Source organism: Giraffa tippelskirchi, chromosome 12 (assembly GCF_054371585.1).
Source record: "Giraffa tippelskirchi isolate mGirTip1 chromosome 12, T2T-mGirTip1v1.2.pri, whole genome shotgun sequence".
In the NCBI taxonomy this organism is placed as follows: Eukaryota; Metazoa; Chordata; class Mammalia; order Artiodactyla; family Giraffidae; genus Giraffa; species Giraffa tippelskirchi.
In genome coordinates, this window is record NC_137286.1 from 83,082,493 (window position 1) to 83,098,257 (window position 15,765).

The 15,765-nt window shown below is 43.1% G+C and overlaps 1 protein-coding gene across 2 annotated transcripts; it reads right to left on the bottom strand.

The window, feature by feature from the left end:
• Positions 1–1,048: 1,048 nt before the first annotated feature.
• LOC145529463 (kelch repeat and BTB domain-containing protein 6) lies at positions 1,049–6,125 on the bottom strand. Of its 2 annotated transcripts, none has more exons than XM_081549892.1 (2): positions 1,851–6,125; positions 1,049–1,741 (listed from the first exon to the last, which is right to left on the bottom strand). In XM_081549892.1, the coding sequence occupies exon 1, from the start codon at positions 5,472–5,474 to the stop codon at positions 3,351–3,353; it is 2,124 nt and encodes a 707-aa protein (XP_081406018.1). In that variant the 5' UTR covers positions 5,475–6,125; the 3' UTR covers positions 1,049–1,741; positions 1,851–3,350. The 2 variants fall into 2 exon arrangements, with proteins under 2 accessions (XP_081406018.1, XP_081406019.1); XM_081549893.1 differs by having other exon boundaries at positions 1,049–4,409; positions 4,509–5,768.
• Positions 6,126–15,765: the final 9,640 nt, after the last annotated feature.

The window sequence follows — 15,765 nt, forward strand, 5'->3', positions numbered from 1 at the left end:
ATACGGAGATTCTATGCATCAATTTTAGATTTAGAAGTGACAATGAAAAACGGTGACTCCATTAGATAGGTGACTCCCCACAGATGAGGCTGTTTCAGGACAAAATGTCTCAGATATGGATGAAATGTTATACAACAGTACCTGTCACCTCCCCCTCTCCTTTGTCCTGTACCATGTTGAGTCCTCAAAGTTAAAAATGTTTGATGGAATGGAAGTTTGATGAAACAGGTGAGTGACAATGGCTCAGAGTAAAAAAGAGGGGTCCTTGCTCCTATTTTGCACAAACCTACTGCCTCCATGGTATTCTCCATGGTATTCCAGAGGTTTGGCAACTTCTGTGAACAGTGTCTTTTGTTTTTTATTATTTTAAAAAAGCCCAAACAATTGGCTTGTCTATACTGAACCCTCTAGTTGGCTGTAAAAGTGACATTGATCCTTTCAAGTTCCTACTGATGGTCACATTTTCTATAACCAAAGCTGACTCCTAACACTTTCCGGCTTTATCATATTTGTCATAACAAATGTTCCTTTAAATCCAGTTAAAATGATGTGAAGGATTAAAGCTTTTATGCAAGTATGGGGAGGAGAGACTGTCACGAGTGCTCTTATCTTAGGTCTGCTGAGCTTCAGAAGTCGTCATACTTGTATGATTTCAGGGATGTTATGACATCGGCCTTTTTCTTAGAAGTAGATCAAAAGTGTTCCCCAGATTGCCAACAAGATCAGGTATAAATACTTCTGCTTTATCCTTTTGGAAATCCAAACGCCACTTATCGTTTGAACTTAAAAGAACTTGAAAAAATTTGGGTCTTTTGACAAAGCTTTTCAGCCTACAGGGATAGATACAAAAGATAATTAAGGTCATTCTGAAGCTTACAAAGAGCAGGCCTATAAACATATTTACTAAAAGATGTGCTGATTAATTGGAAAACAGGGACAAGGGTACTTTCCTGTCGAGAGATTTCAACACTGCTAGTTGCCATTCACTGTACAAGCGAGGGTTTTATACATTTAGCAGAAAACAATGAACTGAAAAGTCAGAAAACCCTGGATTCTAGTATGTTTTATTTGTAACTAACCACATACAAATCACTTATCCATAAAATAATGATTAACAACTATTCTCTAGTTCACAAATATAGCACAAAACCAAAGTTCTTCCCAGGAAAACCTCTTTGTAAACCAAGATATCACTACTATTTAGCTTAGGCTTTAAATCAAAGTTTGAAAATGACAAGCGGAAAACATGTTTTTTATCAGTTGCATACCTTAATTCTGCAGAATTAAGACCTGGTTGAGATCATCACTGTTCTACTTCAACCTGATAAAAGGAAAAGCTATCAACAAGAAGTAACTGGCGAAGAAATAGTTGGCCAAAAAATAATCCTATGGAGAAACAGCTTTGTGTTAAGGACAGTTCCCAGAAAAACCCTGATGTCAAATGAAACAAAATTTAGCCTTAAGCAACTCAAAGCAGGTTTGCCCTTCTGAAGGAACACATACTGGTTGGACAAGTGAGCATCTTAACTTCACTAAAAATGTTGAACAGGAATGTCTTGTAGAATCTTCAAACAGCCCATTAAAATGTCTAAGAACAACTTGTAAAAAAGAAAAATACCTTTTATGTTTTCCTCTTTCTGTTTTCATCCTATGGTATTTCAATAAAAAATTCCATTCCCTACCAGAAAGATGGCATTCCTCTGTACTCTGCCAGGGTGTAAGAAATGTTAGCACTCTGTCACTGGAGAAAAAACAGAAGAGGAATTAGCATGTCCCTGAATGAAGATTCAGAGAGAAAATTCTGACTGCGTGTAGAAAAAGTTATACATCATAAGCATTTGGTCACTTACCATGTGTATGTATCATGACAATTATATCCAATAAAACCTCAAGAGGTAAGCACTTACATTTTCTTGTATTCAACAATGTAAGTTTCGTGTCATTTATTCTCTATTTCTGGACTTTCTTTCCCTTACATATGTTGACAGAAACAAAGACTGGAGCAGGGTTCATAGAGAAACACAGAACAGGTACAAATACCATAATAAAATAGCCTTGTACACCACTGCATAGAGAAATATTTTAGACGAAATATACTTTCACTACTGGCCCCAAACGCTATCATCCACTTATGTTATTTAACTGTAAACTTTTAATAGAAAAATACCTTTAAGCTGATAATAACATTTAGCGACTTACAAAACTGACAGAATTTTTCAGTGCTACACAAAACAATTCTATACATGACTTAAAGTTTGAAAATTCTTTGCTGGCACTTGATTTTGAGAGTTGATAGACACAATAACTACTGATTTCAATAAAATACTGTTCTTAACTGGTACATACTTTCAAAACCAATATTTACTCACAAAACAGTAAAGAATAATCACACCTTGTTGACAAATCTAAGATAAACACCAAAACTATACAGCCAAAATATTTTAAGAATCACATAAACTTTTTAAGACAATGGATAAAAATTTTCATAATCATGTCCAGTGAAAAAGAGGATTATTCTTCTGATTCAATGAAGCATTTGTCAAATATAGATTTAAAATATGAACCTACAAAGCAAGTTAGTTGTTTTTTTTTTTTTAAGATTTTTAGATAATTGGTGACACTATTAGAATGGAATTTTTTTAGATGGAAAATTGCTCACTATTTGCAAATACATGTTATATTACAGATTTAAACTGAAATTTCTGTTTAAACAGAATGATGTTTTTTTGTTTTTACTTTCGGTGAGTTTATGACCATTCTATACATTGTCACAAGTGAAATCACCATTTAGTCACATTAAACATACATGTAATTTTCTTTTCCCACAAAAGAGGAGAAAACCAAAATAAAACTTAGCAGACTATATTTGTTAGAACACATTTTGTAAAAACCCACTAGTTTAAAGTTTTGGAAATCTACTACACTGCTCTGAAGGAAAATATATGCTTTCCCACCCTCATAATTCCTATCCAATCAGTTTTTTAGTGTAGAAATTAAAATTCAAGTTGAAACACTTGTGGCACAAGACAATGTAAGATTTAATCATAGGAGACTACTGATTACAATTAACTTATATTGTCAAACATAAACATACCAAACAAATCCACACTGGACTTTTAGAACAGTAAATTATTAAATAGGTTGATTTCTTTTAAGGATATTTAAATTCTGTAATGTGAAATTATATTAGTATTTCAAACAATACCCTTTCTAAGCCAAACCTGAAATTAATCAACTCTTTTTTTTTCCAGCAAAGAGAAAGGGTTATTTCTTTAAGATACTTTTCACAGCAGTAAAAATACCTTAGTGTTTCAATTTATCTGTAACACACTCTGCTGACCCTGTGCATTTCACTGAGGGGCTACCTGAACCCACAAATCATCATCAGATAAAGAGCTTGAGCTCCCTGACTCAGAATCCAGCTCACTGAACCCACCTAAATCCCACTCAGTGCTGGATTCACTAGGTACTTCTTCCTCCTCAGTGAGAAAACTCTGACCGGGTTCAAGACAGGAAGGATAAACGCGAGCTGAGAGGCAAAAAAAGTTAGAATCGAACTGGAACAGGCCTAATGTGGTACCTATATTAATCCACTGGTCACCTCTAATATCGTATTCATACACGGTCACCCGGTTCTTCTTCCACTGCGGGGTGCGTGAGGTGATCAGCAACAGTTTTTGGCCATGATTGATGATCCGGTAGTTGTTAGTCTCTGACACCAAGGGGATGTTATTAATCTGCCTCCACTCTCCTCTGACTGGGTTATACACCTTCATGACTGGGATGTCACAGATGCAGTAGATCTCATCATTGAAGACACAGGCTTCCTGAAAATCATTGCGCTTCAGAGAAACGCACTTCAGCCACATATTGTGGCTGGGATCAAAGCAGAACATACGCTTACTGTTGAGAGCATACAGATAGTTCTGAATGACCATCAGGTCAAAGGAAATAAAGGAATGGGGTAGCGGAGCCACCAGCGCCCACTGGTTTCTCTGGACACTGTAGCACTCCACCTCCTTCAGTTTAATGCCAGTAATGGGGTCCCGCCCACCCAGGATGTAGATGTAGCCATTGAGGTATGCCACATCCATGCCCTCCCGGCAGAGCAGGCGGTCAGCAAGCTGCTGCCAACTATTCTGGGCTGGTTTATACACCCAGAGGTCCTTCCTGGGCTGCGCGGCCAGATAGATGTCATGGTCTGGAGAGACACAGACAGCTAAGGTGGTCACAGTCCTAGTGTGAGCAAGGCAGGTCAGAGGTGATGGCACTTTGTAAATGTCCCCGGAGTATGGGTCACAGCACAGAAAGGGATCTCTGGGATGGCCAAAGAAGATCACCATCTTCTTGGCGTACACACCTAGCCTCTGGGGTGGATGATCAGCCACGGGCACAACGGAGCTGCCGCTTCCGCCACCGCTAAGAACAATGCTTACGATGCTGCTGCCGCCGCCGCCGCCACCGCCGCCGCCGCCACCGCCACCAACGCAGCTATCAACGCCGCTGCCACTGCTGCCGCTGCTACTCTCTGGCTTGGGCACCACAGGCTTGCACAACATGTCCCCATACCGCAGCTGCCGGGCCCCTTCAACAAGGTCCAGACAGTACTTCTTCACCACGGTGTTGGTCAGCAGCTCTTCCACGTAGCTCCGGTCTTCGTCAGAGAAGTGGGTCCAGCGGACACACTTGAAGACTTCTGCAGCGCTGGGACCCCGCTCCTTGGGAGCCGCCTCCAACCACTGCACCACCACGTGGCACACAGTCTGCTCGTGCTCAATGTTGAGGCTGTCCAGGCGCAGGACGGTCAGCAGCTGGGCCAGGGTCAGATCTGCCAGGGACTCTTCCCGAATTGGACTCATCTGGCTGAGCTGCTTGAAGTTGTGGGCTATAAAGGACTGGGCCTGTGACCGCAGCTTGCGATGGCCAAAGGCATCAGCAAACTTGAAGATGGCCGTGCAGTTGGCCAGGTCAAGGCGGCGGGCTAGGAAGGAGGCACAGGCTTCCCGCACGTACTCCAGCTGCAGCATGTCAGAGGCTGCATAAAGGCGCTCCACGTTGGATTCACTCAGGGACACGCGACCGGTGTAGCAGTAATCGACCAGCACCTCGAAGGACTCGGCGTCCACGTCGTGCATGGTCACGTTCGTCTGATGGCTCTCGTACATGCCACCGGTGAACATGCTCTTGAAGTAGGGACACGCGGCCGCCAGCACGTTACGGTTGCAGGGGAAGAGGCGGCCCGTGCCGGGCCCGCTGCCGGGGGTGACCACCTCAATGGTCACATCGCAGAGCAGCCGCGCGTCGTAGAAGGACTTGAGCTGGGCCAGCAGGGCTGCAGAATGGCCCGTGTCCTTCAGCTCCTCCGGGCCCGTGAAAAAAGCCGAAACCGAGGGCTTGTGAACCCTTTTGGGGCGCTTCCCGCCGCGGGGACTGGCGAGGCGGCGAGAGCGCGGAGCTTCTTCCCGGGACTGCATGGTGGAGAGGGCGGCGGGGAGCGAAGGACGAGGACGGGTGCAAGGACCAGGCTCTGGCGCCTCCTCACCCTCCTCTCACTGATGCTAAGACCGTGGTGTCTCTGGAGAGACTGCAGCACGGGTCCATTTATTTGAGTCAGCCCTCTGCCGCGGTGCCGCCTCCCTCGATCGCGTAGACGGCGTCCGACTCACCCGCTTCCAGTTCCACGCCCTTTCTCCGCCTCAGCTCGCCCTCAGAGGACCTACTGGCTGGAAGCAAGCGATCCGCCGCCGCCGCGCTGGCAACACCACTAGGTGCCCAGGAGAACTACGGCTCCCAGGTTGCCTTTCGCGTCTCGAGGCATGCCGGGACCCCGCGGACTCTGCGGCACAGGCTGCGGCACCTGCTGCGGCACGGGTTGCGGCGCGGAAACCGCTTTGCATATTGGGAGTAGTAGTAGCTTCAACAGCATCGCGAGATTTGTTGGCTGTTCATTGTTTCGGATGATGGAGTTAGAAATTGTTAATTCTCTTCCGTTCGGATTTATGGTTTCGAACTTTGGGTTTGGAATTCAGACTAAATGCCCGTTGTTGTATATATCAGTTGTCTGGCTTCTCTCAGAGCTGCTTCTTGTTTTCTGAAAACGTTAATGGCAGTAGTACTTCATAGCATTGTGTGACGATCGAACTAAATTGCGTAGGTGATACACGCATAAATCGCGTAGGTGATACACGCATAAATCGCGTAGCTGAATAGCGCATTAAATCGCGTAGGCTGGATCTCCTTGCTTTGAATAAATATTTGTTGATTAGCAGAGTAACGTACTTATACACAGTACCCATTATATAAAGGCTTAATGAGTTTTAGCTTTTCTTCTAGCGTTTATGAAGAATGAAGCACTCTCTCATTTGAGACCATGAGCCTGTGGGGAAATATGAAAAACCCTACAGGTTTCTGCAGACATACCTTTTAAGTTTTTTTGGTATTGTTTTTAACAAATAGATTTTTAAGACCTGTTTTAGGTTTACTAGAAAATCCAACAGAAAGCTACAGGAAAGTCTTATATACTCCACCCCCTCTCAGTTTCACCAGTTTACAACATCTTGTATTAGTGTACGCCCTTGTTAAAAGTGATGAACTTACAGTGATCTATCATTAATTAAAACACGTAGTTTATATTAGGATTTACTCTGTGTTGTACAGACATGACATGTATGTCATGTATCCATAACATGTATGTCATGTACATATGACATACATGTATGCCATAAATGTATGTCATGTACCTATCATGACAGTAATACACAGAACAGTTTCACAATCCTACAAAATCCTCTGTTCAATCTATTTATGCATCCCTCTCCTTGCCCCCCAGCCCCTCAGTTCAGTTCAGTCACTCAGTCGTGTTCTACTCTTTGCGACCCCATGAACCACAGCACGCCAGGCCTCCCTGTCCATCACCAACTCCCGGAGTCTACCCAAACCCATGTCCATCGAGTCGGTGATGCCATCCAACCATCTCATCCTCCGTCGTCCCCTTCTCCTCCTGCCCTCAACCTTTCCCAGCATCAGAGTTTTTTCAAATGAGTCAGCTCTTCACATCAGGTGGCCAAAGTATTGGAGTTTCAGCTTCAACATCAGTCCTTCCAATGAACACCCAGGACTGATCTCCTTTAGGATGGACTGGTTGGATCTCCCTGCAGTCCAAGGGACTCTCAAGAGTCTTCTCCAACACCACAGTTCAAAAGCATCAAATCTTTGGCGCTCAGGTTTCTTTATAGTCAAACTCTCACATCCATACATGACCACTGGAAAAACCATAGCCTTGACTAGATGGACCTTTGTTGGCAAAGTAATATCTCTGCTTTTAAATGTGCTGTATAAGTTGGTCATAACTTTCCTTCCAAGGAGTAAGCATCTTTTAATTTCATGGCTGCAATCACCATCTGCAGTGATTTTGGAGCCCAAAAAAATAACGTCAGCCACTGTTTCCCCATCTATTTCCCATGAAGTGATGGGACCAGATGCCATGATCTTAGTTTTCTGAATGTTGAGCTTTAAGCCAACTATTTCACTCTCCTCTTTCACTTTCATCAAGAGGCCCTTTAGTTCTTCACTTTCTGCCATAAGGGTGGTGTCATCTGCATATCTGAGGTTATTGATATTTCTCCCGGCAATCTTAATTCCAGCTTGTGGTTCATCCAGCCCAGCGTTTCTCATGATGTACTCTGTGTGTAAGTTAAATAAGTAGGGTGACCATATACAGCCTTGACGTACTCCTTTTCCTATTTGGAACCTGTCTGTTGTTCCATGTCCAGTTCTAACTGTTGCTTCCTGACCTGCATACAGGTTTCTCAAGAGGCAGGTCAGGTGGTCTGGTATTCCCCTCTCTTTCAGAATTTTCCACAGTTTCTTGTGATCTACACAGTCAAAGGCTTTGGCATAGTCAATAAAGCAGAAATAGATGTTTTTCTGGAACTCTCTTGCTTTCTCGATGATACAGCGGATATTGGCAATTTGATCTCTGGTCCCTCTGTCTTTTCTAAAACCAGCTTGAACATCTGAAAGTTCATGGTTCACTTATTGCTGAAGCCTGGCTTGGAGAATTTTGAGCATTACTTTACTAGCGTGTGAGATGAGTGCAATTGTGCAGTAGTTTGAGCACTCTTTTGCATTGCCTTTCTTTGGAATTAGCAGCCCCTGGGAACCATTAATTTTCTTATTGTCTGGTTTTACCTTTTCCAGAATGTCATGCAGTTGGAATATGTATTCTTTCACTTGGCAATATTCAATTCAGATTAATAAAGCTTTCTGTTGGATTTTCTAATAAACCTGAAACTGATCTTAAAATATATTTATTAAAAAAAAACAAACCAAAAAGCTTAAAGAAGCCTGCAGGGTTTTTCAAATGTCTTTTCATAGCTTGATAGTTATTTCTTTTCATTGAATAATATTTCATTGTATGAGTATACCAGTTTACTTATCCGTTCACCTACTAAATGGCATTTTGTTTGCTTTGAATTTTTGCAGTTGTGAATAAAACTGCTATAAATATTCATGCTGGTTTCTGCATGGACCTAAGTTTTCATCTCATCTTGGTATACACCAAGGAGTGTGACTGCTGGATCACATGCTAATACTGTTTACTTTGTAAGGAAGTGCCAAAATGTTTTCCAAGGTGCTGGCTCTACTGTTTTGCATTCCCACCAGCAATTAATGGGCATTCCTATTGTTCTATATCCTCCCTAGCATTTGGTATTGTCAGTGTTTTGCATTTTATAGTGTATAGCCTTTAAACTTGCCTCTCTGGATAAAATTCTGAAGGATCTGATCATATTTTAAGCATCTAGCAATATCTACAAGGTTGTTCAATTGTGGTGCCACAGAGCAGTATGTATGAATTCTCTCAAATATGCAAATCAAGAATATTAATAGATGCTTTGGTGGTCTCATAAAGTCTGTTTCCTGTTCTGGAAGTAGTGGTAAAGTATTTTCATTAATTCTCTTAATAGAAATGCTCATAACTAGTCCAATACACCTCCTTTCACTACCAATCCCCAACTTAAAGATTCGGGAATTCTAGTTATTAAGGAGAATTTTAAATAAAAATATTAAACAAAGAGACTTTGTGCTGAGCCAGATCCTAAGAGCTCAGCATCATACATGCCCAAACATCCTTTGAATTAGTCTGATCTAATGTATGCTTTACAAGAGGGTTTTTGTATTTGTATTTATCAACATTGCCTGACTATGTTGTTGTTTAGTTGCTAAATCATGTCCAACACTTTTGCAACCCCCATGGAATACAGCCCACCAGGCTCTTCAGACCATAGGATTTCCCAGGCAAGAATACTGGAGTGGGTTGCCATTTCCTTCTCCATGCGTATGGTTGTTGTTACTCAGTGGCTCAGTCATGTCTGACTCTTTGTGACCCCATGGACTGCAGCATGCCAGGCTTCCCTGTCCTTTATTATCTCCTGGAGTTCCTCACTATAAAATCCTCAAAATAAATTGTGCTCAGTCATTGAGTTTTAACTTTTTCATATATGCCTTTAACAGTGTTATTTGCTTTCAATTGCTTTTCACAAAATGCAAAATATTTACTAGACATTGTGCTATAAGGCCTAACAAGCCTACTATCTAACAAGCAGTATTGTTAGATAAAATTTTCTGTGATGATGAAAATGTTCTATATCTGTGTTATCCATTATGGTAGCCATGAGCCTCATGTGGCTCTTAAACACTTGAAGTATGGTTAATGCAACTGAGGAACTGAAGTTTTAATTTTAGAAACACAGCATTGGCAGCAACAAATTCAATGGGGAAAGGAAAGTCTTTTCAACACGGTTTTCTGATGGCTCAGACGGTGAGGAATCCGCCTGCAATGAGGGAGATCTGGGTTCAATCCCTGGGTTGGAAAGATCCCCTGGAGGAGGACATGGCAGTCCACTCCAGTACTGAAGAAGGAAATGGCAACTCAGTCCAGTATTCTTGCCTGGAAAACCCAGCAGCATTGGCAGCAACAAATTCAATGGGGAAAGGACAATCTTATCAACAAACACTACCAAAACAACTAGATCATAATGAAAAAAAAATTCACCTTGAAACTGACAACGTTGAACTTTATACCTAATCCCTGTGCCACAGAAAAACATTGATAATTAAGAGAGCTCTTCAACTTCTCCCACCCCCTGGAAATCATCCTACTACTTTGTGATCAGAAATAGGTAACCACAGCAAGAGCTGACTCATTGGGAGAGACCCTAAGGCTGGGAAAGATTGAGGGCAGGAGGAGAAGGGGGTGACAGAGGCTGAGATGGTTGGATGACATCACTGACTCAGTGGACATGAATTTGAGCAAGCTCTGGGAGACAGCGAAGGACAGGGAAGCCTGGCGTGCTGCAGTCTATGGGGTCACAAAGAGTTGGACACAACTTGGTGATTGAACAACAACCACAGTAAACCATCTTTTCCCACGAGTCATATTAGAGTCATTGTCCACTCTTTCTCACAACTACCATAAGGCTCACAGAAGATTCCCTCATGTACCTGTGAGAAGGTTAAACACAGACCTTTCCATTTTTGCCTGAGCCTACCAACAAGGCCAAACACAGGGTCTCTGTCTCCCAGTCCTTTGTCTTATGAATGGTTAACTGAGATTAGAAGGGCACCACCTGTGGGGGGGCACTCCCTGGTGGTCCAGTCAACCACTGGACTCAGCTCGCTGGGGCGTGGGTTTGACCCCTGGTCGGGGAACTAAGATCCCATAAGCCCTGCAGTACAGCCAAAATAAAAGTAATGAACCCAAATTAGCTACACACAAGATACACATTTCCTAGTCAGCTGACCAAGACGTTCGCAAGTTATTAAAGCAATTCTAACTGCAAACCACTCTACCTATAATTTGTCTGCATCCTCCCTATAAAAAAATCTAGGGCAAACGTACCCCGATTTTGGATCCAAACTGTTCTCCATAATGGCAACAGTCTGAATAAACTGTTTCCTTACTTGTTTGGCTTTTGTCTTTGACAGTTTGGTGCCACTGTGTTAGTCGCTCAGTTGTGTCCAACTCTTTTGTGACTCTGTGGACCATACCCTGCCAGGCTCCTCTGTCCATGGAATTCTCTAGGCAAATACTGGAGTGGGTAGCCATTCCCCTCTCCAGGGAATCTTCCCAACCCAGAGACTGAACCCAGGTCTCCTGCATTGAGGACAGATTCTTTACCATTTGACCACCTTGTTTGGTGTTTGTCTTTGATGGCACTTTGGTGCCATTACTGGAATGGAACTGGAAATCCATCTGTAGGCCCCCATCTGCTCCACCCAGATCCTAAGGCTTTCTGAGCCCCAGTGCTGTGTCCCTGGAGTGGTTTATGCTGGAGTCCAGCTCCTGGTCCATGTACTCCAGACAAGTGTCCACAGCAGCATGGGAAGGATTTGAATTTGGTTTGGGGGGTGCCATCTCTTGATTTGATTTTGTTGCTAGCTATTGTTTTATAGCTCTGTGGTGATGTAAATGAGAAAGAAAATCTAAAAAAGAGTGGACATACATATAATTGATTCACTTTTCAGAAACTAACACAACACTGGAAAGCAGCTATGTTGTTGTTGTTGAGTCATTCAGTTGTCTCTGACTCTTTTGCCACCCCATGAACTGTAGCTCATCAGGCTCCTCTGTCCATGGGATTTCCCAGGCAAGAATACTGAAGTGGGTTGCCATTTCCTTCTCCAGGGGATCTTCCTGACCCAGGGATCGAATCAGCGTCTCCTTCATTGGCAGGCGGATTCTTTACCACTGAGCCACCAGGGAAGCCACTGTAAAGCAACTATACTCCAATAAAAATTTAAAGAGAAGAAAGACCCCTTCCCTGAGACCAAAAGACAACGCTGAGAGTTTCTGGGATTAGGTAGCTATCGCTGAGCCCAATCCCTTGTTTTTGCACGATTGCCTCTCCCTTCTATGCCACAACAAAGAAAACAACACTGGTCTACTAAGCAGTGGACTCTATTTCCACATCAGTGTTTTGAAATCTGAAAAACTCTATCCTCTTCTCCCACCTCTGGACCCCTCAGTTACTCATTACCCTTTTCCCTTTCTATGCGCAAAACAGAAAGACATGTATACCTTTGTTTGGGGGATCGCTAGAAGCTTTTTTTCCTGTAAACAGACTACTGCCACAACTGTAGCTAAGCTGGTACCAGAAAGAATTTTCCATATATGGGGGCCCCTTTCTTCCTCTCTAGTGACAGAGGAACTCACTTCAATAGTCAGGTTACTCAGGATATTCAACAAGTACTTCTACTGCTACAAAAATTTCACTGTCTTAACCACCCTCCATCCTCTAGAAAAATAAAGCAGACCAACAGTGCTCTTAAATTGCAACTAGCCAAACTTTCTGAGGCACCCAACCTACCCAAAATCTTGCAGTTGGTCCTAGGGATCCTCAAATCTTTCCCCTTCCAGGCAACACTGATTATTCCCTTATGAATAATTGTGTATTATGAAAAAATACTGCAGGCCAATGAAGATTTCTTACCTCTTCTGAAACTTAAGTGACCCTAATTTGATCTAATCTAGTATCTATCCTTATATCACTTCACATTGGTCAGAATGACCAGTATCAAAAGTCTACAAACAATAAATGCTGGAGAGGGTGTACAGAAAACAGAACCCTTCTACTCTGTTGATGGGAGTGTAAATTGGTACAAGCACTATGGAAACAGTATGGAAATTCCTTTAAAACTAAAAATAGAACGAGCATATGATCCAGAAATCCCACTCCTGGGTATATATCCAGAGGAAACCATAATTCGAAAAGCTACGTGCACGCCAATGCTCACTCCAGCACTATCTTTAAAAGCCAAGACATGGGAGCCCCCTAAATGTCCATCAGCAAAGGAGTGGATAAAGATGATGTGGTATATCTATTCAATAAAATATTACTCAGCCATAAGAAAGAATGAAATAATGCCATTTGCAGCAACATGGATGGATGGACCTAGAAACTATTATACTAAGTGAAGTCAGACAGAGAAAGACAAATATGATGTCACTCATAGGTGGAATTTAATTTTTAAAAATTATATAAATGAACTTATTTAAAAAACAGAAACAGACTCACAGATTTTGAAAACAAACTAATGGTTACTAAAGGGGAAAGGTGGGAGGAAGGAGGAATAAATTAGGAGCTTAGGATCAATTTATACATAGTACTATAGGTGATGCTGGGAGAAGGCAACGGCACCCCACTCCCGTACTCTTGCCTGGAAAATCCCATGGATGGAGGAGCCTGGTAGGCTGCAGTCCATGGGGTCACTGAGAGTCGGACACAACGGAGCGACTTCACTTTCACTTTTCACTTTCATGCACTGGAGAAGGAAATGGCAACCCACTCCAGTATTCTTGCCTGGAGAATCCCAGGGACAGGGGAGCCTGGTGGGCTTCCGTCTATGGGGTCACACAGAGTCGGCCACGACTGAAGCGACTTAGCAGCAGCAGCAGCATAGGTGATGCTAGTGGTGAAGAATCTGACTGCCAGTGCAGCAGACACAAGAGACTTGGATTCAATCTCTGGGTCAGGAAGATTCCCTGGTGTAGGAAATGGCAAACCAATCCAGTATTCTTGCTTGGAAAATTTCATCAACAGAGGATCCTGGCGAGCTACTGTCCACGAGGTCACAAAGGGCCAGACACGACTGAGTGACTAAGCACACACACATATATAAAATAAATAACTAACAAGGACCTATCGTATAGCACAGAGAACGCTACTACAACCTATTTGGAAAATAAGCTACATGGGAAAAGAATCTGAAGTTATATATGTATAACTGAATCACTTTGCTATACATCTGAGACTAACACAACATTATAAATCAACCATACTCCAATAAAAATTTTTTTTAAATATCTATCCTTAAATACTGTTTTATTAACCACACTCTTCTTTATCATCAACAGGGCAGCTTTCCTTTCCTACCACAGCCCCTACGTGAACTCCAAATTAGAGATTCAGTCTTCTAGAAAAAACACAGAGACCAATCTTGAACCCAAATGGAAGAGATCTTACACTGTGTCCTAACCAATACTGCTACAAAACTACACGGAGCACAACATGTACTTCATGTTTCACAGTTTAAAAAAACTGCAAAACAGGCACCCTGGGAGGAGGCAGAGGCTTATTCCTTCTGGGGTCCCCTTCACACGTGCAGCTGGGAGGGTGGAAGCTCAGTATTTTCTCCAGCAACTAAAAGAAGAGTGCAGTATGCTCCTCCAAACCCCCAAACCCGCCTTCCTGGGTTCTGATAGAATGTTCTGAACCACAAGCAAAAAAAAAAAAAGGAAAACCATTCCCCTTTCTCAGTTAAGAGCCTAGAAGTCACCACTCTGTCCTAATAACAATTAGAAAACTGAATGGACTGAAAATCAACAGCTCTTCTTAGATCCTTGACGGAAGGGAGAACACAGGCACGCTCCCGTTCCCAAGACTGGAGAGGCAGAAACACGGACTACTGGCTTACCCGAGCACAGAGCCAGGAGTAGCAGCCGTGGCAGGAACTGGCGCTGACGTAGGAAGACTCGAAATACAATTGCTAAATTGCTAGACGCTCAGTGTGGATAACTGTAGAGTTAAAAACGCCAGAGAATCCAGTCAAAGCCGGGGCGCCTCTGACTCCCACAGCTTGAGAGTTTTCACAGTAAACATGAGAGAAAAAACTCCCCTCATACCTCTGAAGGGTGAGGGGAAATGGCGCCCGTTCCTAAATACCCCAGGGCTCTCTCTTAATGAGGCCTGCCTTCAGGAGAAACTAGTTAAATCAGAGCCTAATATGCTGGGGTCTTATAAGAGCCTCAGCTAGGGGAGGAGAAATAACCAATTCCACTTAACTATAGCCTTCATGTGGGAAAAAGGAACTACACAACTCCAGCCCACTCAGTCCTATCTATGGGGAAGAAGCCAAAGTCACTCAGTCGTGTCCACCTCTGCAACTCCATGGACTGTAGCCTGCCAGCTCCTCTGTCCATGGAATTCTCCAGACGAGAATACTGGAGTTGGGGCAGGGGTGGGGAGGGCGGCAGACACTCTACCACCTGAGCCACCAGGGAAGATCACCCTAAGGGGAAGGAAGACAGTAAAAAAAAAAAATCAAAACACTTCAAATTCACAACTGAGGGGCCTAGGTGACCTAAAAGGGTAAAACCTCATCGTGACCAATAGGACTTCCCCTGCCCCACCTGGCCAGCACATTACTACAGGCCTGTTTGGAGCAGCTCCTTTTACCTAGCACATCAAGTCTGGCTATCAAGAAAAAATTTAAAAGGCCAAATGACATTTTTTTTTTTGGACCAGGGGAAAAATGTTTTTTAATTGTATACTCAATCCATTTGGACTTCCCTTGTGGCTCAGCTGGTAAAGAATCCACCTGCAATGTGGGAGACCTGGGTTTGATCCCTGGGTTGGGAAGATCCCCTGGAGAAGGGAAAGGCTTCCCACTCCAGTGTTCTGGCCTGGAGAATTCCATGGACAGAGGAGCCTGGAGGGCTCACAGAGAGTCGGACACAACTGAAGCGACTAAGCACACAGCACGCACATCCTAGATTGCCCTCCCGAGAGGAACTCAGGAACACCTTCAACCACCCGAATCAGTCTGTTACAGAGCCATCACAAGCATGCCTTGCTTTTTTAACCAAAGCAACAGCAACAAATTCTTTTTGGAAATAACAACACAAAAACTAGCACTGATCATTTTTCTGACAATCCACGATTACTCAAAATTTACTGGTATTGAGAGAGGAAAGGAGGCCATATC

Coding starts and splice junctions, on each gene's coding strand:
- LOC145529463 (XM_081549892.1), bottom strand. CDS start 5,474: ATGCAGTCCCGGGAAGAAGCTCCGCGCTCTCGCCGCCTCGCCAGTCCC.